The 25,941-nt window shown below is 38.5% G+C and overlaps 1 protein-coding gene across 1 annotated transcript in view; it reads left to right on the forward strand.

Moving 5' to 3' along the window:
- Positions 1–11: 11 nt before the first annotated feature.
- Positions 12–25,941, forward strand: part of VKORC1L1 (vitamin K epoxide reductase complex subunit 1L1) — an 89,642-nt gene continuing 63,712 nt past the window's right edge. Inside the window, exon 1 of the mRNA XM_019633065.1 lies at positions 12–279. Coding sequence (XP_019488610.1) covers positions 86–279 — 194 coding nt within the window. The 5' untranslated portion in view covers positions 12–85. The remainder of the gene's footprint in view (positions 280–25,941) is intronic.

Consider the following 25,941-nt stretch of genomic DNA (forward strand, 5'->3'; position numbering starts at 1 on the left):
GCCCCGACGGGCGGCGGCGGCGGCGGCTGAGGTGGAGGCCGAGGGAGGCGGCGGCGGCGAAGGAGGCGGCGGCGGAGGGGGAAAGATGGCGGCGCCCGTCTTGCTGAGAGTGTCGGTGCCGCGGTGGGAGCGGGTGGCCCGGTATGCCGTGTGCGCCGCCGGGATCCTGCTCTCCATCTACGCCTACCACGTGGAGCGGGAGAAGGAGCGGGATCCTGAGCACCGGGCCCTCTGCGACTTGGGGCCCTGGGTGAAGTGCTCCGCCGCCCTTGCCTCCAGGTATCCCGGCTGGGGGAGCGGGCCGGGAACGGCCGAGCGGGACGAGGGCGGAGGCTGGGGGCGGGGAGAGCGCGGCGGGAGCTAGGCCTGGGTCAGTGCGTGCTGGGCCGCGGAGAGACCCGCGCGGGCGGCGGCTGGGGGCTCCGGCCCGGGGGTGGGTGGGGGGCGCCCAAGACCAGGCCGCTGGGGCGGAGGTGGCGGGACCATGAGACCGGCGAGGAGGGATGAGGTGGCAGTGTAGCCGGGAGGCCGGAGCACACCAGAATTCGGGCCGGCTGGGGGAGGAGCGGGAGGTTCGCTCAGGCTGAGTCCTGGCGGGCAGGACACATTTCCTGGTTGTAGCTCCGGAGGCAAGTCGGGATGTGAGACCCTGTGGGAGGAAGCGTGTGTGAGGTAGGTGTCCACCCTTCGTTTCGGATCGCTGCGGCCGGCGTGGGCTCGGGGTGGCATTTCCCACTGCCTTCCCGGTTCTAGGACAGGTGTTTCCGTTGTCAGGCCTTTTTGTACTCTGTAGCGCTAATAAGAATTTCCAACCTTCTTGAGACGGTGACATTTGCGGGCAAACACGAATTTGACCCTACCTTGGAAGAAGATACCAGCATTTAACATATCTGATTTCTTGGATTCCCCCTCGTATATTTCAGTGTGCCTGGGACAGAGAAATGGCCTGAGTTTTGGTCTAGTCTAAGCTTAATTTGAGTAAAATAATGAGTATGTCATGTGTAGAGATGATGTTTTGGGCAGTGGGGTGACTTTTAAACGTTGTTGATTAGTATAATGGGACCTCCACAGAAGATTAAAAGTACATGCATTGCTAAACTGGAGTGATTGGTTTGTTTTACTGATGATATTAGGTTTTTAAAAATGTAGTTAATTTATCGTTACATTTTATTTTCTGCATTAGATTTACTTAGGCAGATTACTTAAAAAAAACAAATTTACATCCTAAAAGCGGCAGCTTTTTTTTTTAATGAGGGTTCATTTAAAAACAGCAAAAGTGAAATGATTTCAAATTGATAGGTTGCAATTTTAATAGAGACATTATGCCTAATATTTTGAATTTGTTCACAGTAGTCACCTTTGAATAGATTCTTCCCCTCCTGTTGATCTGTAAATTGCTAGATAAACAGTAATGTATAAGCTTACTAGTTTTATTTTGATCTACATATTGGTGATTACATGAACAAGCTAGCATTCTAACTATTTGTCTTGTAACTATTTACAAACTTCATATATTTAAGAGATACAGAGATTTGGAAATTAAAGTGGCTTGAGTCTGATTTATAGACTAGTTTTCTAGTCTATAGGTAGATTAAACATCATTAAAAGTTTTTATTTTGTCAAAGTGAAAAAGGCTTTAAATAGCAGATCATTGGAGACTTTAAGTAGTTCTTTTTATTTGTCTTAAGTATTGATTGCCATTTAGCAGTAGTGTTAAAAAAGTTATTTTAGGAAAAGAAAGTTTGAGTCAGGTTTGAGTGAGTAGAGTCGAAGATAAAGGGTGAGGAAAGTTAACTGATGCAAAGAATCGGAAAATCCTATATCAGAATCCAGCGTGAATTCACCAGACTTTGGATTGCTGAAACTCATTTATTCTTCATTTGTGAGTGTCCTTATCCAAATAGAATAAAGTAGATTCATGAGGGAACCTAGAGAGAGAGAGAGAGAGAGAGAGAGAGAGAGAGAAAGTTCTCTAGTATTTTGGGAGGCATCACTGTCTAAGGGAGTACTTTTGGATTTCAATTTCAAAAGAAATCCTTATATTCCCCTCTCCACCCCCCTCTTCCCCAATTGGGAGGTATAGCCAATAAAAACAGCAACAGTAGCCCACACTGCTATCTACTGTCACCATCATTTCATTTAAAACAAAGATATTTTAGCTCAATTTTAAAGGACAATCTCAGAGTAAAGGACTTTTAAATGAAATCATTTAGTTTTATTAAAAAGTTTACTTTCTCCTCTTTATTTTTCCTCATTTTTATATAAATTAGTAAAAACTCTGGCAAACCTGCACCCGCATGCCAGCCAACATTAAGTAACCCCTGTGTGGTGCACTGAGCTCAAATCCAAAGGTTTAGTGTGGTCCCCTAGCTCTTCCACTTTTTAGACTGGCCTCAACTAGTCATTTATCATCCGGAAGCCTCAGTTATTTATTATGTTAAATGAGGATAGTGAAACTTACTTTACCAGATGAATGGTAGCATTAAAGATGGTACATGGAATCCATGCCTGGAATAAAGTAATTAATTATAGTTGTCATTGATTGGAAATGTTATTTTATTTTTTTTCGGTGTCTGATAATAAACATCTTTAAGTAGTGTAAGTTTCTTGTTTTAAGTATAGTCATTTATGTATTTTAAATGTAAGTTGTTTTAGTGTTCTTTATTGCTCACTCTATGGCATAGTATAAAGACTTAAAGTTTATTTAAAACAACTTTAGAAGTGTTGCCAGAGAAATAAAAGAGTATTCTTTGTAGGTATCTCCTGTAAGTTACATTACAGGAACCCTTCCAAGAAAGGTTTTTATGTAAAAATAGTATACCGTATTTGCCGGCGTATAAGACGATTTTTTGGCCCTGAAAAATATGCCTCCAAGTGGGGGGTCGTCTTATACGCCAGGTACACTTCAGATAGACTGCCCATAGTGCTTGCCCCGTGCCATAGTGGCCTCCCGATGCCCGCCCACTTCATTCCACATACCGTTCAGGCATCAGCAGCGCTGCTGAGTGTATGCTCGGCTGTGTGCGATTTTTCCAATTTTGTAAAATTCGGGTTACCGTATATTTCTTTACATATGCATTGAAGATTCGCGATTTTGCGCTATAATGGTGCCTGTTAGACTGTTGAAGAGCTCGCACTTGCGCACTAGTGAGGTCCCAGGGAGATGCTGATGCAAGGGTGGACCAGACTGCTATAGTGACAGGGCGGGCAAACAGGGAGCAGGGACCAATCAAATCAGGCTTTGTATACAGCCAACAGCCAACCACAATACTGCACCATTGTACAGTACAGCATAGAAAATGTCGACCAGTCAAACCCCTATCATCCCTATCATGGAACCAGCCAAAAGAAAGAAGTATGATGCAAATTTTAAACTGAAAGTTATAAACTTTGCTAAGGAAAATAATAATTGTGCTGCTGCAAGACAATATGGAGTAACAGAAAAGATGGTTCGGGACTGGAAATCAAATGAGAAAGCATTGAAGAGTATGCCAAGGGGTAAGTGTGCATTAAGAAGAGGCACCCCACACTGGCCAGAACTCGAAAAACATGTAGCAGACATGGTGGCTCAACATCGCCAAAACGGTTATGTGGTGACACGAAATATAATACGCTTGTTTGCACTTCAGTGGGCCAAATCAAATCTGATATTGTTTTACCTTTTATTTGGTGTGTGGAAGGTGTGCGGAAGAGGGGGTAGTCTTATACGGCGAGTATATAACAAACTCTGTATTTTGAGTGGAAATGTTAGGGGGTCGTCTTATACGTCCAGTCGTCTTATACGCCGGCAAATACGGTAAATGATTTTGGAAGTTTAATAGGCTTGACAGTTCTACAGTTCTTAAAATACAGAAATAGTATCTGTAAACTATCAAGTCCTCAAAAAATTACGTTATTTTGCAAAATGTTGGACTAGTACCTCTCACATAGTTTAAAAAACAATTAGTACCCTATATTTACTAGTCCCCACTCCACTGAGATCATACAGTTTGAGAATTAGAAAGAACCTAGAAATCTTTGCTTCTTCTTGCTTTGTCTCGTTGCCCAAGGTAACATAGTTAGTGCAGATTGAAACTAGAAGCCTGGTTTCCAGAGTATTGTTTAGAATTCCCCTGCCTCCCATTTTTTCAATTAAATTATTGTATAGGTAATACATTCACAGCTTCAAATTCAAAAGATACTAAAGCACATACAGTGAAGTTTTCTTCATAACTCTTCCCTCAAACATGGAGTTCTCCCCCCCATAAGCAGCTATTAAACTTCTAGAGCCATTTTATGCATATACAAGCATAAATATGACCATATTATTTCCCCCATTTTTTAAACAAAATTATCATATATTCTGATCTGTTCCTTCCTTTTGCTAGCATTCTTTCCATCACACCATACTTTTAAGTACTTACATTCATATTTAGTGGAATGTTCAGTAACTACTTGTATGTAAAAAAATGTTTCTAGTAGTTAGATTTTTAAAAAAATAATTTAAAAGTTTTTTCAGTTACTGTTGACATGCAATATATTAGTTTCAGGTGTACAACATAGTTATTAGCTATTTATACAACCTATGAAGTGATCCCCCTGACTAGTACCAACCTGGCACCATGCATAGTTATTACAATATTATTCACTATATTCCCTCCCTGTGCTGTACTTTACATTCCCATGACTGTTTTTATAACTGCCAATTTGTACTTCTTAATCCCTTCCCCTATTTCACCCATCCTGCCAGCCCCACTCCTATCTGGCAACCATCAATTTGTTCTCTGTATCTGTGAGTTAGTTTCTGTTTCGTTTGTTTTTGTCTTTTAGATTCCACATATAAGTGAAATCATTCACTATTTGTCTTTCTCTGACTTATTTCACTTAGCATAATTCTCTGTAGGTCCATCCATGTTGTTGCAGATGGCAAGATTTCATTCTTTTTTTATGACTGAGTAATATTCCATTGTGTACATGTACACATCTTTATCCATTCATCTATCAGTGAATACCTAGGTTGCTTCCACATCTTAGCTATTGTAAGTGATACTACAGTGAACATAGGGGTGCATATATCTTTTTGGATTACCGTTTTCAGTTTTTTCGGATAAATACCCTGAAGTGGAATTGCTGGGTCATATGATAGTTATATTTTTAGTTTTTTTGAGGAACCTCCATACTGTTTTCCATAGTGGTTGCACCAGTTTACATTCCCACCAACAGTGCATGAGGACTGTTTTCTCCACATCCTTTCCAACACTTATTTATTGATAATAGCCATCCTGACGGGTATGAGGTGATATCTCATTGTGGTTGTAATTTGCATTTCCCTGATGATTAGTGACATTGAGCATCTTTTCATATGTCTATTGGCCATCTGTATGTCCTCTTTAGAGAAATGTCTCTTCAGTCACTGCCCATTTTTTAATTGGATTGTTTTTTTGGTGTTAAGTTGTACAAGTATCTTATATGTTTTGGATGTTAACCCCTTATTGGATGTATAATTGGCAAATATCTTCTCCCATCAAGTAGATTGTCTTTTATTTTCTTGATGGTTTCCTTCACTGTGCAAAAACTCAGTTTGATGTAGTCCCATTTGGTTTATTTTTTTCTTTTGTTTCCCTTGTCCTAGGAGATGTAGCCACAAAAATATTTCTAAGAGTGATGTCAGAGTTTTCTAATAATTTTGATTAAGATGAGTTTAATAAATAAAATATAGATTCTCATGTTATTGTTTCTTGGTATGAAAATTTCAGAAGCAATATAAACTCAAAGAATTCAAGAGGAGTAGAGAGATACCACAAAGAAATGAATCTGGACTGCCATGCATTAGAGAACTGTTACTACTTACATAATGCCCACTGTATGCTAGACAGCGTTCTAAATGCTTTACACATATTATTTAATTCTCAAAACAGTCCTGTGAGGCACTTTTGCCACCATTTTACAGATGAGAAAACTGAGTTACACAGAATGTAAATGAAACTTGATTTAGATAATACAGTAGCAGAGGCCTGATTCTAACCCAGGCAGTCCAAGCTCTTTACCACTACTTTAAATGGCATTTAGATCTAATATTGATAGAGTGATACCCATATCAGCTAAATTTTTAAAAATATGCAAACATTGGGGCCATTTTTTTACATTTGTGTGCCACAATGCCTAGTTTGTATTATAGCTTTTCCGTCTAGTCTAGAACAGTCTTTTTTGAAAAGTAAGGACATTACTATGAAGGCATGGTGTTGAAGAAGTAAGTGCCTGGGATATTAACCTGCTGAGTCTAAACTTGTGAAGATACGGCATTTTTCACACCTAGTTAGTGAACAGATATGTAGGGTAAGTTATCAGGAAGACTTAACAGAATAGCCAAGGGAGGAAAAATAAAGTGGATCTGGGCATATGGAGTGGAGGAGGGAGGGGGAAAAGAGTGAGACTGAATGCTAGGGTGGGATAGCCCATTTTGAGAGGTGTTAAGTCATGTGGATCTACTGCATAGAGCCTGGAGATTTGGGCCTGCGGTGTGGTGCTGGCTAAATCACCACGCAGAACTAGGAATTAAAGAGGGATTCATTTCCTTGATGATTCAGAAGAATTCTAAGGAAGAACATGAGGAAAAGCAGAGAACGGTGGCCACTTGGGTGAATAGCAGTGGTCATATTTTGATGTAATAGACGCATCTGGGTTGGAACAGGACTGGAATCTAGAGCTTGCCCAGAAAAAAGCAGAGCCAGGCATTCTTGTATGCCACGTGTCCTTGTAAACACAGGTAAGACTTACAAGCACAGAGCACTGGCTTTCTCTCTTGGGCAGTATTTGTATTAGATTGCACTAGACTTGTACTGTTAATCACTTTTCAAAATTCTTTTTTTTTAAGAGACTTTTATTGGGGAATTGGAGGATGGCAACAGCGCTGGGGAATTGGGGGAAGGGAAACAGACAAGATGCTGTCCTTTTGTTCTTCAGTCTAGTTGTGGAGGACGTTGCTTCACTGGCCCAAGTTGGCACCATCATTGCGCTCTTCCCAGGTGAGGCAGATCAGTCACCGGCTTCTAGACGACCGCTCACAGCAGCTGCGGGCCGCTCACGCTGTCTGCCGGCTACACATGGTAGCTTATGGCAGCCCACTGCAGCAGGGGACTGCAGCCTACGCCTGCGACCCATGGCAGCCCAGCTCTAGGTCGAGCTGTTGTTCAGCATCTTAGCTGTAGAGGGCAGTGTCACTGGCCCTCATATGTGGGATCTGAACCGGGGCCCTCTGGCATCCCAAGCCAGTTCTTAACCAACGTGCCACTCGGCCGGCCCACTTTTCAAAATTCTTACCCCAGAATCCTACTTCGGTGGCATGTCAACAGGGATTTCATAAACATTTGATTCACATTTTAACATTTTAAACTTTAAAGCACTATAAACGTTTATATACATTCAAATGCATATCATGCTAAATTTTAACACATTAGGGACCACTGATTTGTACTGCCAGGTTACCTCAAAGGAGTTATGCTAGGTGAAAAAAAAGCCGGTTTTCAAAGGATACATGCTATATGATTGCATTTATATAACATTAGAGTAAAGTTATAGAGATGGAGAACAGATTAGTGGTCACCAGAAGTTAGGAATGGGGGAAGGGGTTGTGTGGTTGTGGAATAGTATGAGGGAACTTCGTGGAAGGGAATAGTTCTGTATCTCAGTTGTGGTTACTGGAAGCTAAAAATGTGATAAAATTGTGTAGAACCATACATGTGCGCGTGCACACATTTTGCATATAAAACTGGTGAAATCTGAATAAACTGGATTGTACAGGGTGTTTCCTGGTTGTGATATTGTACTAGAGTTAAACACAAGATGTTATCATTGGGGGAAGTTAGGTGAAGGGTGCTTGGGACCTTCCTGTGCATTTTTTGCAAATTACTGTAATTTATAATTATTTTAAAATAACTAAAATGAAACAAAACGGCAATGTATTTAGAATATCTGAGTGAAATGAAGCAAAAGAAGAAAAGTTAAAAATATTGATAATGCCAATACCCAGGATAACAATCCTTGTAGTAGTTTCTTGTTTTTTTTGTGCATATACTTGGATTTTAAAAAATTCTATTGTTTAGAGAGATTGTAGCTTTATACTGGTATTTTTAAAATTTAGGCCAGGGGCCGGCCGAGTGGCGCGTTGATTAAGAGCTGGCTTGGGACGCCAGAGGGCCCCGGTTCGGATCCCACATATGAGGGACAGTGACGCTGCCCTCTACAGCTAAGATGCTGAACAGCTCAACCGGGAGCTGGGCTGTGGCGAGTCGCCGGCGGGCGTAGGCTGCAGCCCCTGTGGCAGTAGGTTGCCTTGGGCTACCGTCTGTAGCCAGCAGCCAGCGTGAGCGTCCAGAAGCCAGCGACTGATGTGCCTCGCCCGGGAAGAACGCAATGATGGTGCCAACTTGGGCCAGTGACGCAACGTCCTCCACAACTAGACTGAAGAACAAAAAGGACAGCAACTTGTCTGTTCCCCTTCCCCCTATTCCCCAGCGCTGTTCCCTTCCCCCAATTTCCCAATTAAGAAAAAAAAATTTAGGCCAGTGCTTGTTTGCCAATGTAATGTTATATAAGCAAATTCACTACTATAGAACTCTCATTTTATTATGCAATAACGTGACTGCCTTATGCATAATATCCTAATGTCATGATTAGTGTGTATATTTTAGCATTTTTATTTTTAACCAAAATATTTGTGATTACCAAGTATTCTTATTCCTTAATATTAGAGATTTAACTTAGAAATGTTCTACTTAGACTTCTGGACAGGTGCAATACAATCTTTAGATAGCATTAATGTACTATTTTTTTAAAAACCCAAAAAACTCGTATTTGCAACTGCTAATCTCTGTGAATTAGGTTTTTCTCGATATGGCACAATTAGAACCAATTTGACTGCCCCAATCATCGATGATTTAAAGTTTGTGTTCACCAGAAGGGCTTCATTGTAAATGTTATAAATGTGAGCTTTTAAAATATACTGATAGAATAAAATACTGCTTCATTCTGTTTCTCATATTGCAGATACACATAAAATTTCATTCAGAAAAAAGTTCTTTGGCTACAAAAATATTTTTAAGCCATTTTATGATCTATAAACTTTTTTTTGTTATAAACATGTGTAATTTACAGGAATTTCAAGGACACTATTGTTGTTATGTGATTATTGACCTTTGTAAAAACAATTATTGTATTTGAGAAGTAAAATAGTAGAAGATCCATGACAAAATAGGAATTCAAGTTGGCTGTACTCAACTCCACGTTGTGTTTTAAGAGTTTTATTTATTTCCTCATGTGCATTGTGCTAATGGTTAAGAGCACAGATTCTAGAGCAAGAGTACCTGGATTGAAATCTTGGCTCCATAACTTGATCTTTCTTGTTTCCGTTTCCTCTTCCATAAAATGAGGATAATATGAGGTTCGTGCAAAAGTAATTGTGGTTTCGGACCATGAATTTTAAATCATTATAGCTAGGCTCAAACACATTTTTATTAATTAGAATAGGGACCATTTCAATCAACACATTTTTGCCAACAGGAAATAAATTTGTTTATTCCTGTAGCATAAAAATCCGTGCTTTGGGATTCTGTGCACTCTTGGAAAGCGATTTCTGCATCCTGCTGGTTGTGGAAGTGTTTTCCTTGCAGAAAGTTGTTGAGATGCTTGAAGAAGTGGTAGCCTGTTGACGACAGGTCAGGTGAATATGGTGGATGAGGCAAAACTTCATAGCCTGATTCATTCAACTTCTGAAGCGTTGGTTGTGTGATGTTCGGTTGGGCGTTATTGGTGAAGAATTGGGCCCTTTCTGTTGACCAATGCCAACTGCAGGCGTTGCAGTTTTCAGAGCATCTCTTCGATTTGCTGAGCATACTTCTCAGATGTAATGGTTTTGCCAGGATTCAGAAAGCTATAGTGAATTAGACCGACAGCAGACCACCAGTGACCATAACCTTTTTTTGGTGCAAGTTTGGCTTTGGGAAGGGCTTCAGACCTTCTAGATCCAACCACTGAGCTGGTCGTCGCCGGTTGTCATATAAAATCCATTTTCATTGCGCATCACAATCTGATCAAGAAATGGATCGTTGGGGCCGGCCGAGTGGCACATTGGTTAAGAGCTGGCTTGGGACGCCAGAGGGCCCCGGTTTGGATCCCACATATGAGGGCCAGTGACACTGCCCTCCACAGCTAAGATGCTGAACAACAGCTCAACCTGGAGCTGGGCTGCCCTGAGTCGCCGGCGATGGCGTAGGCTGCAGCCCCTGCTGCGGTGGGTTGCCATGGGCTACCGTGTGTGGCCAGCAGCCAGCGTGAGTGGCCGTCCAGAAGCTGGCGACTGATCTGCCTCACCCGGGAAGAGCGCAATAATGGTGCCAACTTGGGTCAGTGAAGCAACGCCCTCCACAACTAGACTGAAGAACAGAAAGACAGCAACTTGTCTGTTCCCCTTCCCCCAATTCCCCAGTGCTGTTCCTATCCCCCAATTCCCCAATAAAAATGTTTAAAAAAAAAAAAAGAAATGAATCGTTGTTGCCTAGATTCAGAATAAGAGAAGATGACACTTCAAAACGGTGATATTTTGATTTGCTGTCAACTCATGAGGACCCCACTTATGGAGCTTTTATCACATTTTCAATTTACTTCAAATGCCGAATAACCATAGAATGGTTGACGCTGAGTTCTTCAACTTCTCGTGTACTTGTAAAAGGATCAGCTTTGATGATTGCTCTCAATTGGTCCTTGTCAACTTCTGATGGCTGGCCACTATGCACCTCATATTGAAGGCTCTTGCCTCCTTTGCAAAACTTCTTGAACCACCACTGCACTGTATGTTCGTTAGCAGTTCCTGGGCCAAACGTGTTGTTGATGTTGCGGGTTGTCTCTGCTGCTTTACGACCCATTTAAAACGAATAAGAAAATCGCTCTAATTTGCTTTGTGTCTAACATCATTTCCATAGTCTAAAGTACATATAAAATAAACAGCAAGTAAAAAGTCATTAACAAAAAAATATAAAGTGAGAAATGCACATTAAAATTATGTATAGCATAACCACATTTATTTAAGAATGTATTCCAATATCAAAGGCAAATTTCAACGCAAAAACTGCGGTTACGTTTGTATCAACTTAATAGTGTCTAACGCAAGATTACTGTGAATATGGAGTGCACCGTTGCGCCAGTACCTGTAAACAGTTTTAGCACAGTGCCTGGAACACGAGTAAGTTGAAGTCACACTATATGTATTGTATAGTTTTTTTCCTCATTTAACATGTCACAGCTATTAGGTTGTCGGAAAAGTCATGACGTATTTTTCATTTTTTCGTTGCAAAAATGCGTCATGACTTCCCCCAACAGCCCAATATTTTCTCACGTCTTAAATTCCACCAGCAGTGTAAGAGAATGTCAGGTGTCCTGTGTCCTTGCTAGTATTGGGCATTTTCATTTTTTTTAATCTTTATCAATTTGATATATGAAAATGTCATCTCATTGTTTTGATTTGAATTCTCCGCAAGCATAAGCAAGGTTTAATGGTTTTCACATTTTTATTAACTGTTGGCATGTCTTCTCTTGAGTCTTGCCTGTATAGGTATTAGAATATTTTTATATTGATTTAGACAAACGCCTTATATATTTAAAGGATATGAGTATATTATATTAATTGTTAATATTTTTGCCATTTTAGTTTCATTTTAGTAGTACATCGGGTTTTTTTAAATGTATGAAAAGTTTAATTTTTCTTTGTAGTTTTTTCATATGTTTTAAGTTTACAAGAGCATTTCTTATTCTGATATCAGATGAATGTGCATTTATAATTTCTTTTAGTTTTGAAAAAAATTACTTAATTATCTGGAATGTAACTTATCAGGTGTTAGATGAGTGTAACCTGAATTTTTGTACTGACATGTTTAATGAGCATTTGTATTTCTTTTGAATATTATCTGTTTATACCCTCACGTTTTTCCCTTTTTGGTTGTATTCTTCTTGTAGCAGAAGTTCTTTAGATACCACAATAGTTAATCCTTTATAGTTTTGTTTTGTATGTGATTTATGTGGTGGTAAAAATTGAGAAATTTTATGATTGTATACCAGTTAGAGATCCCAGGAATATTAGAATTCTTTTCAGTCAACAGCCACTATTTTCATTTCTGTAGGGTCCCTGAGGAAGAGATATATATTAAATATTTGTACTGGCAAATGAAAAACCAGAATACTTTGCATTTTATTTTTAACTAGGACTTGGGTACCAAACTCTTAAGACACAAGGCAGAAACGAGCCCAGTTGGTTCATGTGGAGAGGCTGTTTTTCCAATCTAGTTAAGCTTAATTTGTTTCAAACTGAAATAGGCCATGAGAGGCACCCCATCCATCTCCCCACTTCTCAAACACAGCTGGACCTTTCCTTGTGGTGTGAGCAGAGCCTGCTCTAACTCTTACCTGGCAGTGCTCAAGGCCATGGAACCAGAGAGAACCCTTTTGCCCTAGCTGACGGCTTGGCCACCTGCCTCACGCCTGGCCTTGACCACCAGCCTCAGGCCTTTTCTGCCCAAGCAGTAGGTTTGGCTCCAACTATTACTTGGAGAAGGGAAAAGCCCTCTCGTGAAGGCTTTCCATACCACTTCAGTCACCGGGAAGAAGCAGAAGAGTGAGCCTACTGTGTGCTGACCTTTTAATGATCCTACCCAGTAGCACACAGATCCAATTAGTACTCTCAAATCTGTTGTCTTTTATCTGAGTGAGAGGGGCTGTGATTCCTCACTTCTAAAGATAACACAAAAACTTTCAGCCATTCTCAGAAGCGTTGGTTTTCTCTTGGGTTGTTAACTTGTCTCAAATCAACCAAAAAGAGGTGGAGTAAAAACTGGTTTGCTGAGTATTGCACATAACCCATATTCTTTCTTAACTATGCATCAACCTGCAGTGCTCATGAGACGTACTCTTCTCTTGCTTAATGGCTCATGACCTATTCTTGATTTTCCTCCTATCACTTGGTTCCTTCTTGGTTTTCCTTACTGGCCTGATGTCCCCGGGATCTGCTCTACACCCCGTCAGTCTTCTTTTCCTTGTCACATCTGTGTCCATGGCTTCACTTACACATGAATCCAAAATTTATATTCAAGCCTGGATATCTCCTTTGAGCTAGTCTAGATCAGCATATCTAATTGCCTGCTGGACGTCTCTATGTGGATGTCTCTATGTGGATGTCTCAAAAGTACTATAAATTTAACATGTCCAAAATTTAATTTATATTCTTCCCTGAAAATGCTGTTTTCTATCTATGTTTTCTATCAGTGAAAGGCATAGCCATCCAAGCTGTTGTGCAAGTCCAAAACCTGGGAGTTGTCCTTGGTTGTTTCTCTCCCCTCCCCCATCAAATCCAGTCAGTCACCAGGTCCATTTGATTTTTTTAAACTTCTTTTTGTTCTGATTTGTATCATACATATAGAAAAGCTGTGTATCTTTTTTTGATGTAATAATTACAAAGCATAACCCTTGTAACCAACATTCAAGTCATCAGAGAGATAATTGTCTGGGCTCCAGAAAGCCCTCCTGAAACTCCCTCCTCCTTCTCAAGAGTGACCTCTGTCCTGAATTTTATGCTAATCACTTTCATACTTTTCTACTTAAGATTGCATCCAAACTTGGTGGTTTAGTTTTGCTTGCTTTTTCAACTATATAAATGGAAATTTAGTTGGTATTCTTTACTCAGGCTGCTTTCCCTCAACATTATTTTGTGAAATTCACCCATGTTTTATGGAGTTGTAGTTTATCATTGCTGAATATTATAGGACTATATCAATTGATTTATTTACTTTTTTTGGATAGACATTTAAATTGTTTTCATTGTGGCAATTATGAATAATGCTGCTCTGAACATTTTTGTGTATATTCAGTTTTAGTTCATAATGCCAGACTGTTTTCCAAAGTGGTTGCACTAGTTTAGATTCCTGTCAATGATGTATAAGAATTCCTGTTTTCTTGCCTCTTTCCCAAGCCTTAGAATTGTCAATCTGTTAAATTGTATTAACCATTCTGGTATACATGTAATGGATTTTTAGGTGTAATTAAGGTATATTTTCATATACGGTAAAATGCAAAAATCTTCGATTTACAGGTTGAAGACTGTTTTACGTGTGCGTGGAGCATTTCCACTATCCCAGACAATTCTCTCATATTCCTTTCCAATCAGAAGCTGCTATTCTGATATACTGCTTTGACCTCAGCCAGCCACTGTCAGTTTGTTTTGCCTCTTCTTGAACCTTGTTTCAGTGGGCTCATAACAACAGTATGTGCTCTCTTGTGTCTGGCTTCTTTTGCCCAGCATAATTTTTTTGTTGTTGTTGTTATTTGCAGTTCATCTGAGTTGTTGGTTTTATCAGTTATTTTTTTATTGCTTAGTTCCATTGTGTGGTTATCATTTTCTTATTATTTCAAGGCTTTGGCTGTTATGAATTAAGCTGCTATAAACAGTCTCTTGCAAATTTTTTTATATGCACACACACTCATTTCTCTTGGGTTTATATTGCGAATGGATTTTTTGGGTTGTAGAGTAGGTGTTCAATTTTATTGGAAACTACGGAACAATTTCCCAAAGTGGTTGTACTATTTAACCCTCTTCTTTGGTTTTAATTTGCATTTTCCTGTTTACAAATGAAGTTGAGCAGCCTTTCATATGTTTATTGGCCTTTGGCTATCTTCTCTTTGAAAGGTTCATTAAGGGTTCATTAGAGCCTTGCCAATGTTTCTACCTGGTGTTCTGTCCTTGTCTTATTCATCTGTTTTCAGATATTCTCTTCCACTCTGGCTTGCCTTGCCTTTCATTTCCTTAAAGATATCTTTTGATTAACATAAGTTCTTAATTTTAATGAAGTTAAATATGTCAGTCTTTTTCTTTATAATTAGAACGTTTTATATCCTAGTGATGAAGTTATTTTATATTATTTTCTCTTTGTTTTGCTGTTCACATTGAGATCAACAATCTATGGAATTTTTAATGGTGTGAGATGAGTCAGCGTCATTTTTTTCCTGTATGACTGTAATTATGTGGCACCACCACTTGTAGTCACTTTTGTCATGTATTAGATGAGTGTGTAGATACAAGGATTTGTCTGGGCTCTCCCGTTCCATTCTTCTGTTTGTCCGTGTGCCAGTGTACCACTGTCTTTAAGTACTCTGTGTCAGTAGTTCTGGGACTGCGTCTGGTCCCTGAGGTCCTTTTTAGTAGGTCTTCGAGGTCAAGACTATTGTCATAGTAAGAATAGGATGCTCTTTGCCTTATTCACTTTCATTCTCTCATGAGTGTGCAGAGGCTGCATGTGATAGTGAAACAGATTGAGTACAGAAGCAGCTAGGAGAATTCAGCTATCTCCTGTTAAGCCAGATATTAAAGAGATCTACAAAAATGTAAAACAGTGCCACTCTTCTCACGACATTTTTTGTTTTGAAAAATAGTTATTTTCATAATAAGTGTTATTTCTGTTAGCATATAATGGATTCCTTGTTATTTTAAAATTTTTTAAAATTTCTGTTTTAATTTGGATTGTGATACCTATAATAGATAAACTCATATAAACTAAAGCTCTTTAGAGTCTCAGTAATTTGTAGGAGTTTGAGAATTACTCAAAACAAAAATTTGAGAATTGCTACTCTAGTTTTATACATCTTGATATCCAGTAAATAATAAGTTTTGGCTATTTTTGACCCCTTGCATTTGCATATACATTTAGAATCAGCTTGTGAGGTTCCACAAGAATACCTGTTTGGATTTTTATTGGAATAGCATTGAATAAGTTTAGGGATAATTGAAATCTTCATACCTTCCAACTCATGAACATTATCTCTTTATGTGTTTTGGTCTTCTTCAGTTTTTTTCTTAATAACGTTTTATAGATTTCTAAATAGAGGTTTTGCACATCTTCCCAACAGAATTTTTTAAGGAAAAAAAAAGTCTACATAGAAATAAATTTAACAAGAAAATGAAGAATATCTTTGAAAAATATTGTAAAACTATACTGAGGAACATAAAAGAATAAATGCTGAAATATAGTTTCTTGGATAGAGTAACTCTCACACAGGAAAGGTATCAGTATCCCCTCTAAATAGATGCCATATTTTCTATTGTTAGATACACTTTCATTTTATCATTTCTAAAATTGAGATATGCCTTAAAATTTGTGGCATCTTCCAATCATTTCTGGCCATGCGGTAGTGGTGACGAAGTTTTAAGAACATAACCAATTTATTTCACTCATTTTCGTCTCATTATAAGCACAACTCATGTGATGTAAAGTCAAAACTATTTAAAACTAAAAGAGCTCTTTTAATAGGCATAAAATAAAAACCTTCACTCATAAGGTAGCATTATGTCATAGTGTGGCAATGTCTTTTTTTTAGTGCTACATAAAATAATTGTACATCTTACATTGATGGTATCTGGGTGTTGATAACATCTGTAAATGCAATGTAATCCCAATTAATATCTCAACAGGCTTTTAAAAACTTGATTCTAAAGTTTCTATGAAAGAACAAAAGTGAAATTTTTAATAAAAATTATGAAAATCAGTATTCATGAAGGAGGGATTAGGGTTATTAAAGTCTTAAAGCCAAAGTAATTAAGAGCACGAGAGTGGACGGATTGTCACTGGAACAGAGTTGAGAGTATTGAAGTAGCCTCATTTATAGAAATGTCATATGTGATAAAGATGAAAACAATTCTTCAATAAATATTGTAGTATTTATCGGGTCACCTAAGTAGTGATTAGGGAAAAAAGAAAGTGAGCTTGTTATATTACTTAAAAAAAACTTTCATTGAGGTATAATTCACAGATAGGAAAGTACACATATTTTAAGGGACCAACTCAATAAACATGTATGTATTCATAAAGTATCCACCACCTAGATCAAGATACACACCATCTCCAGCACCCCAAAATTCTCTCTATGCTCTTTCTAGTCAATACCTTCTCTTCCAGTGATAACCACTTTCCTGACCTCCATTTATAGGTTAGTTTTGCCTATTTTTGATCTTCAAATAAATCTAATCATATAGTAAGTCTTTTGTGTCTAGCTTCTTTTGTTTAACGTGTCTATGAGATTTATTTAGGCTGTATGTAGCAATTGTTCTTTTTTATTGTGTGGTATTATGTTGTGTTAATATGCCACACTTTATTCTACCGTTGATAGAAATTTTGGTTGTTTAAATTTTTTTGGCTAAACTGAATAAAACTGCTAAGAACATTGCTGTACATGTTTGGTTGGCATAAATACGTATGTAGGATATATGTATGTTTAATTTTAGTATATATTGCCAAACAGTTTTCCAAGTGATTGTACCAGCTTAGCACTCTTACCAGCAATGTATGAGAGTTTCAGTTGCTCTAAGTTTAAAAAAAAACCAGAAACCAAAAAGAAAAAAATGTTGATGAGTTTGCATAAAGACAGACAAAACCTATGCAGGGCAAAAACTAGCATAAACAAAATTGAAACTTCAGAGAGAAATAAACTGAGGAAAATTATTTGCCGTGCATCATGGTCAAGGAGCTAATTTCCTTTTTAAAAAAACAACAAAGAAATAAAAAAACCCATGAGTCCTTTTAAATCAGTATGTGGAAAAGTCCAACAACTCAATAGACTAATGGGCACAGAACATTAAAAGACATTTGCAAGTAAAGAGAAATGTTTCTTCAACAGGAAATAATCCTCAATTTCAGTCATAATAAGAGAAAAGCAAACTGAAACTATATTGAAAGCATTTTTAATATACCAGGTTGGCAAAGATCAGTTCAATTAACTTGGCTAAGATGTAGAGAAACAGCTACTCCTTGTAGTAATGGTAGGATTTTAAACTGGGAAGCAGCTTGATGATAGTCACTAAAATTATGACTGTACATACCTTAGGAGTAGTACGGATAAGTAAAGAATGATGTAGTTATATAACGGAATGGTAGAGAACAAGAATGAATTAGCCACAGTTCACACACAACATAGATGATTTCACATACTGTTGAGTAAAAGAGCCAGACACAAAAATATAATAAGTTCAAGGGCCGGCCGAGTGGCACTTTGGTTAAGAGTTGGCTTGGGACGCCAGCTCTGAGCAGCAGGGCCCCAGTTCAGATCCCACATTAGGGCCAGTGATGTTGCACCCTCTACAGCTAAGATGGTGAACAACAGCTCGACCTGGAGCTGGGCTGCCGTGAGTCACTGGCGACGGCTTAGGCTGCAGTGGGGCTGGCCGGCAGCAGGCGAGAGCTTTTGTGAGCTGCCATGAGCCGCCGTGAGCGGCCGTCCAATGGCCGATGAGTGAGTGCCTCAGCCGGGAAGAGCGCAATGATAATACCAACATGGGCCAGTGAAGCAACGTCCTCCACAACTAGACTGAAGAACAAAAGGACAACAACTTGTCTATTCCCCTCCCCTCCCCCACAAAAATATAAGTTCGAAAACAGATAAATGCAATCTATAGTGTTAGAAGTCAGGGTAGTATTACCTTTAGGGGAGCTCACTGAAAAGGAACACATGGGGCCTTTGGGGGGGGGGTGTTTCCATTGGGAAATTTTATCAAGCTATGAACTTAGTATTTGTGTACTTTCCTGAATATATGCTATACTTCAGTAAAATTTTTTGAATAAAAATAGTGTGTATACACACAGTCATAAAGAATGCACATACCCTTTGTTTTAGCTTGTAAACACACACTCGCTTGTATATGGGGGGATTAAATAGTATGAGGACATTCATTGCTGTGTTTGTAATAGCAGAGTTTTGGGCAAAGCTTAATTAAGCATCAGTAGGAAACTGGTAAAATAACTAATGGTATAGTCATACAGTGAGTTGATAGCAGCTCTTAAAAGGAGTAAGGCAGTCCTGTGTGAACTAATCTAGAAATGTCTCTAAAGGTATATTAAATGAAAAGTCCACGGAGCAGGAATGGCCTATCTAGTGTGCTGCTGTTTCTGTATGGGTATTTTTCATGGCATATATATACGAGCATATATAAATAGAATATCTCCAGGAGGATAGAAAAATGCTGACTGTCTCTAAGGACAAGCAGGTGGCTGGGGGACAAAATGGGCAATACTTTTTCTTTGTATACTATTTAGTGACTTTTTTTTTTGAGTTTTTAATTGTGACAAAATGATATAACATGAAATTACCATCTTAATCGTTACAAGTGTACAGTTCAGTACTGTTCAGCATATTCACATTGCTGTTCAACCAGACTCCATAACATTTTCATGCCCATTGAACAACTACCCTTGGTAACCACCATTCTACTTTCTGTCTATAAATTTGACTACACTAAATATGTCATGTGAGTGGAATCATACAGTATTTATATTTGTCTTTTTGTGACTGGCTTATTTTACTTAGCATAATGTCCTCAAGGTTCATCCATACTATTTTGTGACCATTGGATTTTGTACCATGTTCATTAATTGCCTATTTTTAAAAGAACATTAAAAATAAAAAGGTTATAAACCTTATTGTTCAGAACTGGTTAATTACATGGTAAACAGTTGATAGCGTATATTATTCAGCTCAACAAATGCCAATTTTGGCAGCAAAATAACTTTATGCCAAAGTGCCATTTGAATCCTTATTTCATGTGTTTCTCCTTTCCCATCTTCAGGTGCCTGCCAAATGTAGATTCATCGAGTCCCCAGCTTGCTTCATGGTTTTCCCTGGGCTCATTGTGTGACTTTGGCCTCTGCTTAAAATCTACCTCTTTACCCCTGGCACAGTCTGATTCTATGCCGTCTATTGCTTCCTTTTTACAGATTTCTCCTGTATCCCTGGGAAAAAAGGGGAGAGGGTGTTATTCTGCTAGCTGATAGGTGCAGAGTAAGATAATTATTCGAGAGCCTTGTGCAGTAATATTGTTTCCCACAAATTGAAACTCATTGTTTCCGTTAGGATTGTCGACTGGATGTGGGGACAGAGGATCAAGTTGAAATGGCTCTAAAGTTTATGGGAGGACTTTGTACCATTAACTAGAACAAAGGGGGATAGGCAGGCTCTAGGTGGGAGATACATGACAGGTTTTTGAAAGTATTGGTTTGAGATGCTGGCCTACAAAACAGTTGGAGCTGTGAGCTAGAAATGGGGATTTGGAAAATACCTTCTCGTTATAAATTTAGTGTATGTCTTTCTTTGTCTCTCGCTCCCCCCCCCCCCCGTCAAAAACAAAAAGTATAAAAAATTATTCATAAAACAAAATCACTCTTAACATTTTAATTCAGTTACCTTCTGGTTTTTTTTTCAGGTTACATACATATAGAAGTACATATATAAACTTATTTTAAGATGTAGTTGGGGTTTTACATTTTGTATTCTGCTTTTTTCCTTTGTGTTTATTCTTGAATGAAGTAGTACAAGGCCAGGTATATATTATGGTGCCTCTGTTGAGTTAGGAATCAGCAGCAAAAGAGGTTGTAAATGAAATTGTGGAACTTGTTGAAACTGCATATGGTGAGATTCTGCACAGATGGAGAAGAAAATGTGGCAAGGATGGAACTTTGGAAATTTGCCTATATTTGAGGATTCAAGAATAAGAAATCATAATCAGAGTAGTAGGAGAATTAAAATAGTGTCAAACTAAGAGTGGATTGAATTCCAAGAAAAATGAAGTAGTATTGTTACATATTTTTAAAAGGCAGAGCTGGGGGAAGACTAAGACAAAGGCTTTAGATAGGATACTGTGAAATCACTAGTTGATTTACAAAATTTATTCTGTTGAGCAATGATGGAATAACAAAGACTGAATATACCTAGCTATCTTAAACAACTAGGAAACTAGACGGTATATGAAATAACAGTTTGCTGTCTCCTTGAGTCTGGCTGAATACTGATCTGCACATGCATGAGAGGAAACCATCTGAGGCCAGAGGAAGAAACCCACTGGGAAACAGTAGGCTGGAACTCAGAAAGCGTTGGAAATAGTCTGTGTTCTCATTAGCCTGAGTATACATAGGGCATCAAAAAACTATTGCCTTGATGACAGAGCTAAATTAACCCTAAATTAAAGGCTGCTCTAGACCTGCCCTAACAAAATATAAAAGCAAGCCTTGGAGGATCCAGCTGATTCCAAGCAACTTAATTGTATGCCACAGCAAAGACAAACACCGTTTAAAGGAATACAGCAAAATCCAGCACCCAAAACAAAATTCAAAATGTCTGGCATCCAATAAAAAATTGCCAGGTACGCAAAGAACCTAGAAAATATGACCTGTAATCAGAAAAGTCAGTCAATAGAAACAGACCCAGGAATGACAGAAATGATGGAATTAACAAGTAAGGACATTAAAACAGCTATTATAATTATGCTTTAGCTGTTCATGTAGGTAGAGAAAATGGTTACCATAATGGGGAGAGAAATGGAAGATATAAAAAAGGCCTAGCTAGAACTTACAGAGATGGGAATGGAATGAAAAATATACTAATGGGATTAACAGCAAATCAATGAACTTGAAGATGTAACAATAGAACCTGTCCAAAATGAGATTGGAAATGTGGGGCAAATTAGTAGAGCATCATTGACTAAAAAGGGATAGTAGTCAGGGACAAAAACAGTCTAACATTGGAGCCCCAGAAAAGAGAGAGGGGAAGACAAAAGTCTTTTTTAAATTAATGACCAGAAAATTTTCTGATTTGATGAAAACTACAAACCCACAGATCCAAGAAGCTCAACAAATTTCAAGGATAATAAATATAAAGGAAACCACACCAAGGCACATCATAATCAAATTGCTGATAATTAGTGATAAAGAGAAATTTGGAAAGCAGGCGGAGAAAAAAGGAAACGTATAGACTTACAAACATAAAAATGTCAGCAGATTTTTCATCAGAAATTGAGCAAATCAAAAGACAACGAGAGATCTTTAAAGTGCTTTAAAAAAACAACAAACTATCAGCCTACTACTATTCTTTACCTAGGAAAATACCTTTCAGAAATAGGAGTGAAATAAAGATTTTGAACAAACTAATGCTGAGAGCATTTGTTGCCAACAGACCTGCCCAATAAGAAATGTTAAAGGAAGCTATTCAGACAGAAAGAAAATTACGAGTATTTAAGATGGACATTTGGATCTTTACAAGGAATTGAAAAGTACTGGAAATGGTAAATGTGGGGATAAATATAAAGACATTTTTTAATCCTTTTAAAAGATGATTGAATTGAGAGCAATTGCTAACAAGTATGGGGTTTCTTTTTTGGGGTGATGGAAATGTTCTGGAATTAGATAGTGGTGATGGTTGCACAACATTGTAAATTAAATAGTAGATTTAAAAGGATACCTGGTTTAAAACCATGTATTGTGAAGTTTACCAGGTTTACAAAGAAAGTGTATGACAGTAGCGCAAAGAATGGGAGGGAGGGAAATGAAAGTACATGATTATAAAGTTCTTAACACTGTACATGAAGCGCTATACCTTAGGAAAGCAGAATAAGTTAAAGATGTCTAATGTAAAGCCTAAAGCAACTACTATAAAAATCAAACAGAAGTATAGCTAATAATTGTGGAGATAAAGTGGAATCCTAAGAAAATACTCCAATTACTCCAAAGATGTCAGGAAATGAAGGGAAAAGGAATAAAGCACAGACGGGACAAGCAGAAAACAGCAAGTTGGCAGATTTAAACAGCCATATCAAGCTATTATTACATTAAATGAAAATGGTCTTGAGGGGCGGCTGGGTGGCTCAGTTGGTTAGAGCGTGTGCTCTCAACAAGGTTGCCAGTTCAATTCCCGCTTGGGATGGTGGGCAGTGCCCCCGAAACTAGATTGAAAATGACAACTGAACTTGGAGCTGATGGGTCTTGGGAAAAACACAGTGTTCCCCAATAAAGTTTAAAAAAAAAAAAAGGTCTTGAAAAATGCATTCTGGTTAAAAAACAATTTGGCAAAGCAAAGAAGATAAAAATTACCTCCAGTTTCACCACCATTAACATTGTACTGCACTTGCTCCTAATTGATTTTTTTGTGTATACACGTGTACGTGTGTATATATATTAGTATGCATACATGTGCTGTCCGTTTGTGTCCATTTGTTTATTAGTTTTGTCATTTGTTCCTGTACCTGAACCACCTCAACACACAAAAATACGGCATCACAAGAATTTTAGTAGTAGAAAGTTAGGGCTTAAGAGTTTTTACAGTCATGCCCCGTATAACTTTGGTCAGCAATGCACCACATATACAATGGTGGTCCCATAAGATTATAATGGATTATAAGTAAAAGATTTGCAATGTTGAGAGAAAAGTCTGAACCCAACTACGATGTTGAATTTACTTCTAGCTCTTGGTGGTTTAAACATGAGGAGGCTCAGCATGCTGTCCACCTGCCAGCCGTGTGCCTGACCAGGGCTGGAGCCTGTGGAGTTGGAGAGGGTGGAGGAGGAGGGGAGCCTGGGAGCCTGCCCAAGCTCACCCCTGCACATGCACATGCGTGCACACACCTGTACACAAACTCACTTCCCTCCATTTTTCTTTCTCTGTCTTTCCTCCCAGCCCCATTCCACATCCATATCTCTCTTCCTCTCTTAATTATTTCTTGTCTCAAGATTTATCTCTCTGGGTCTCTTTCAACTTCAGCCCTTCCTTTCTCTCCTCTTCCTTCCCTTTCTCCCTTACTCCCTTCTTTCCTCCTGACATCTACTCTCCCTCCAAAGATGCCACCCTCCACAGCCATCTCTCAGTCCCTCCAATGCACACACATGAATACACACTTGGCTATGTTTAGATTCACAAATACCATTGTGTTACAGTTGCCTATTAGTATTCAGTACAGTAACATGCTGTACAGGCCTGTAGCCCAGAAGCAATAGGCTACATCATACAGCCTAGGTGTATAGTAGGCTGTACCATCTAGGTTTGTGGAAGTACGTGCTGTGATGTTCACACAACAACGAAATAAACTAATGATGCACTTCTCAGAACGTATCCTTGTTGTTAAGCAATGCATGGCTATATTTGCAAATATTGCCACGTGGGAGTATTCCAGACATTTGCTTCTTGAACTGTTTTTTGAGACCCCCAAAACAGAACTGGATCAAAGAAACAACCAAGTAATCAAAGTTTGAATACAGTGGTTTCCCCTTATCCAAGGATTTCGCTTTCCAGGGTTTCAGTTACCCATAGTCAGCCATGGTCTGAAAATATTTAATGTAAGTTCCAGAAATAAACAATTAATAATTTTAAATTATGTACCATACTGTGTAGTGTGATGAAATCTCATGCAATCCCGCTTCATTGTGGTATGTAAATCATCCCTTTGTCCAATGTACCCACTTCCCACCTGTTAGTTGCTTAGTAGCTTTCTTGGTTATCAGAGAGAGAGAGAGATCACATTCACATAACTTTTGCCATTAATAATGTTATTGTTATTAATCTCTTACTCTGCCTAATTTATAAATTAAACTTTATCACAGGTATGTAGATATAAAAGGAAACAGTATATATAGGGTTCGGTACTATCTGCAGTTTCAGGCATCCACTGGGGGTCTTGGAACGTATTTCCCATGGGTAAGGGGGGCCTAATATATAAGCCACCTATTTTTGAGAGGACCACAAATTCAGAACTTGAAAGAATTGGAGTTATTCCTTTCCTTAATTACTTACATTTTGGAACTTGGCCCCAGATGCCCAAAGATGAATGAGAGTTCCTATTCTCAAGGAGCCCAGTCTAATACCAGACACAGATGATAAAAGCAAAATGAATACTACAACAAAATGTGGTGGTAGTGTATCAGAAGTGTGAAGGAGGTCCATAATTTGTGGTCTATGTTTTCTACTGAGAGGCCAGCAGAGGTATATGCAGAAAGAAGGAGATTTGAGATTGCAGTTCGGAGTAATAGATTTTAACCTGGGATGAGAAAAATAAAAATTACAAAGAACGGCTTAAGGGTTTTTTCCTAGTAGTAAGCGTCCTTAATGGAGGGAAAGTGAAACTAATACATATATTGACTCAAGAAAACTGATTTGAAGGAAAATGGGACTGAGCAACGAAGGAAATGCTTCACAATCAACCTCATTTGTGCTTAACTCCTAGAATCCTTATTACTTTCCACATTCAATGCGAAATTAATTATTCAAACATTAAGTTAAAATGAAGGTTTATTATTTTTTCCTCATGCCTGAAAACTATTGATGGTAGTTATATTTCTGTTGGCCTCAGGCATCCTCTTTCCCAGCACTTTACTGTCTTGAAAGAGAGTGGCTTAGGTTTGCTTTCACCTTCCAGAATTACCCACAGCAGACTTCCCAGAGTTAGGTTTTGATTAACAATATAGGAGTATGCCGAGTATGCCGATGTGAATACTGTTTTTGTTTTTCTTCATTGTAGAAGAAAAATCTGACATTTTTCTTTGATATTAGTTAGGCTAATGATCTATAGATCTCTGAGCCAGGTGTTTACTTTTCAAGTTTTAATTACTTGAATTTGAAGGAGTCTGAGATTATAATCAGAACATTTTGGTATCGTCAAAGATAATTTTGTTCAGCTTGTTAACCTAAGGTAATAGGTTTTGTTTTTCAGAGAGTGTCCCTCCATCAGTTTTTTTTCTTATCAGAGACAACAGTTTCAATGGCTAGAACACTGAATTAAATATGAAAATGTTCTCTAGTCCAGGCTTTCTTATTTACTGTGAAAACAAGCAAGCAGTGCGCCAGACCTGTTAACTCCTCTGGTATATGGAGGCCACAACTTCTCTGCATGTGCGAACAACCAGTTGGGGATTTTCCTGTACCTTCAGATTTCCAAATACTTGAAAATTTGTTTACTTCAAGTGTTTGCAAAAATTAATAGGGAGGGCCTGCTAAGTGGCTCAGTTGGTTAAGAGCTCGCTCAAGAGTGCAAGCTCTGGGCCGGCCGAGTGGCTCAGTTGGTTAAGAGCTCGCTCAAGAGTTTGAGCTCTGAGCAACAGCGGTTCGAGTCCAGCCCGAGCTGAG

This window comes from Hipposideros armiger, unplaced genomic scaffold, assembly GCF_001890085.2.
Source record: "Hipposideros armiger isolate ML-2016 unplaced genomic scaffold, ASM189008v1 scaffold_1236, whole genome shotgun sequence".
Lineage (NCBI taxonomy): Eukaryota > Metazoa > Chordata > Mammalia > Chiroptera > Hipposideridae > Hipposideros > Hipposideros armiger.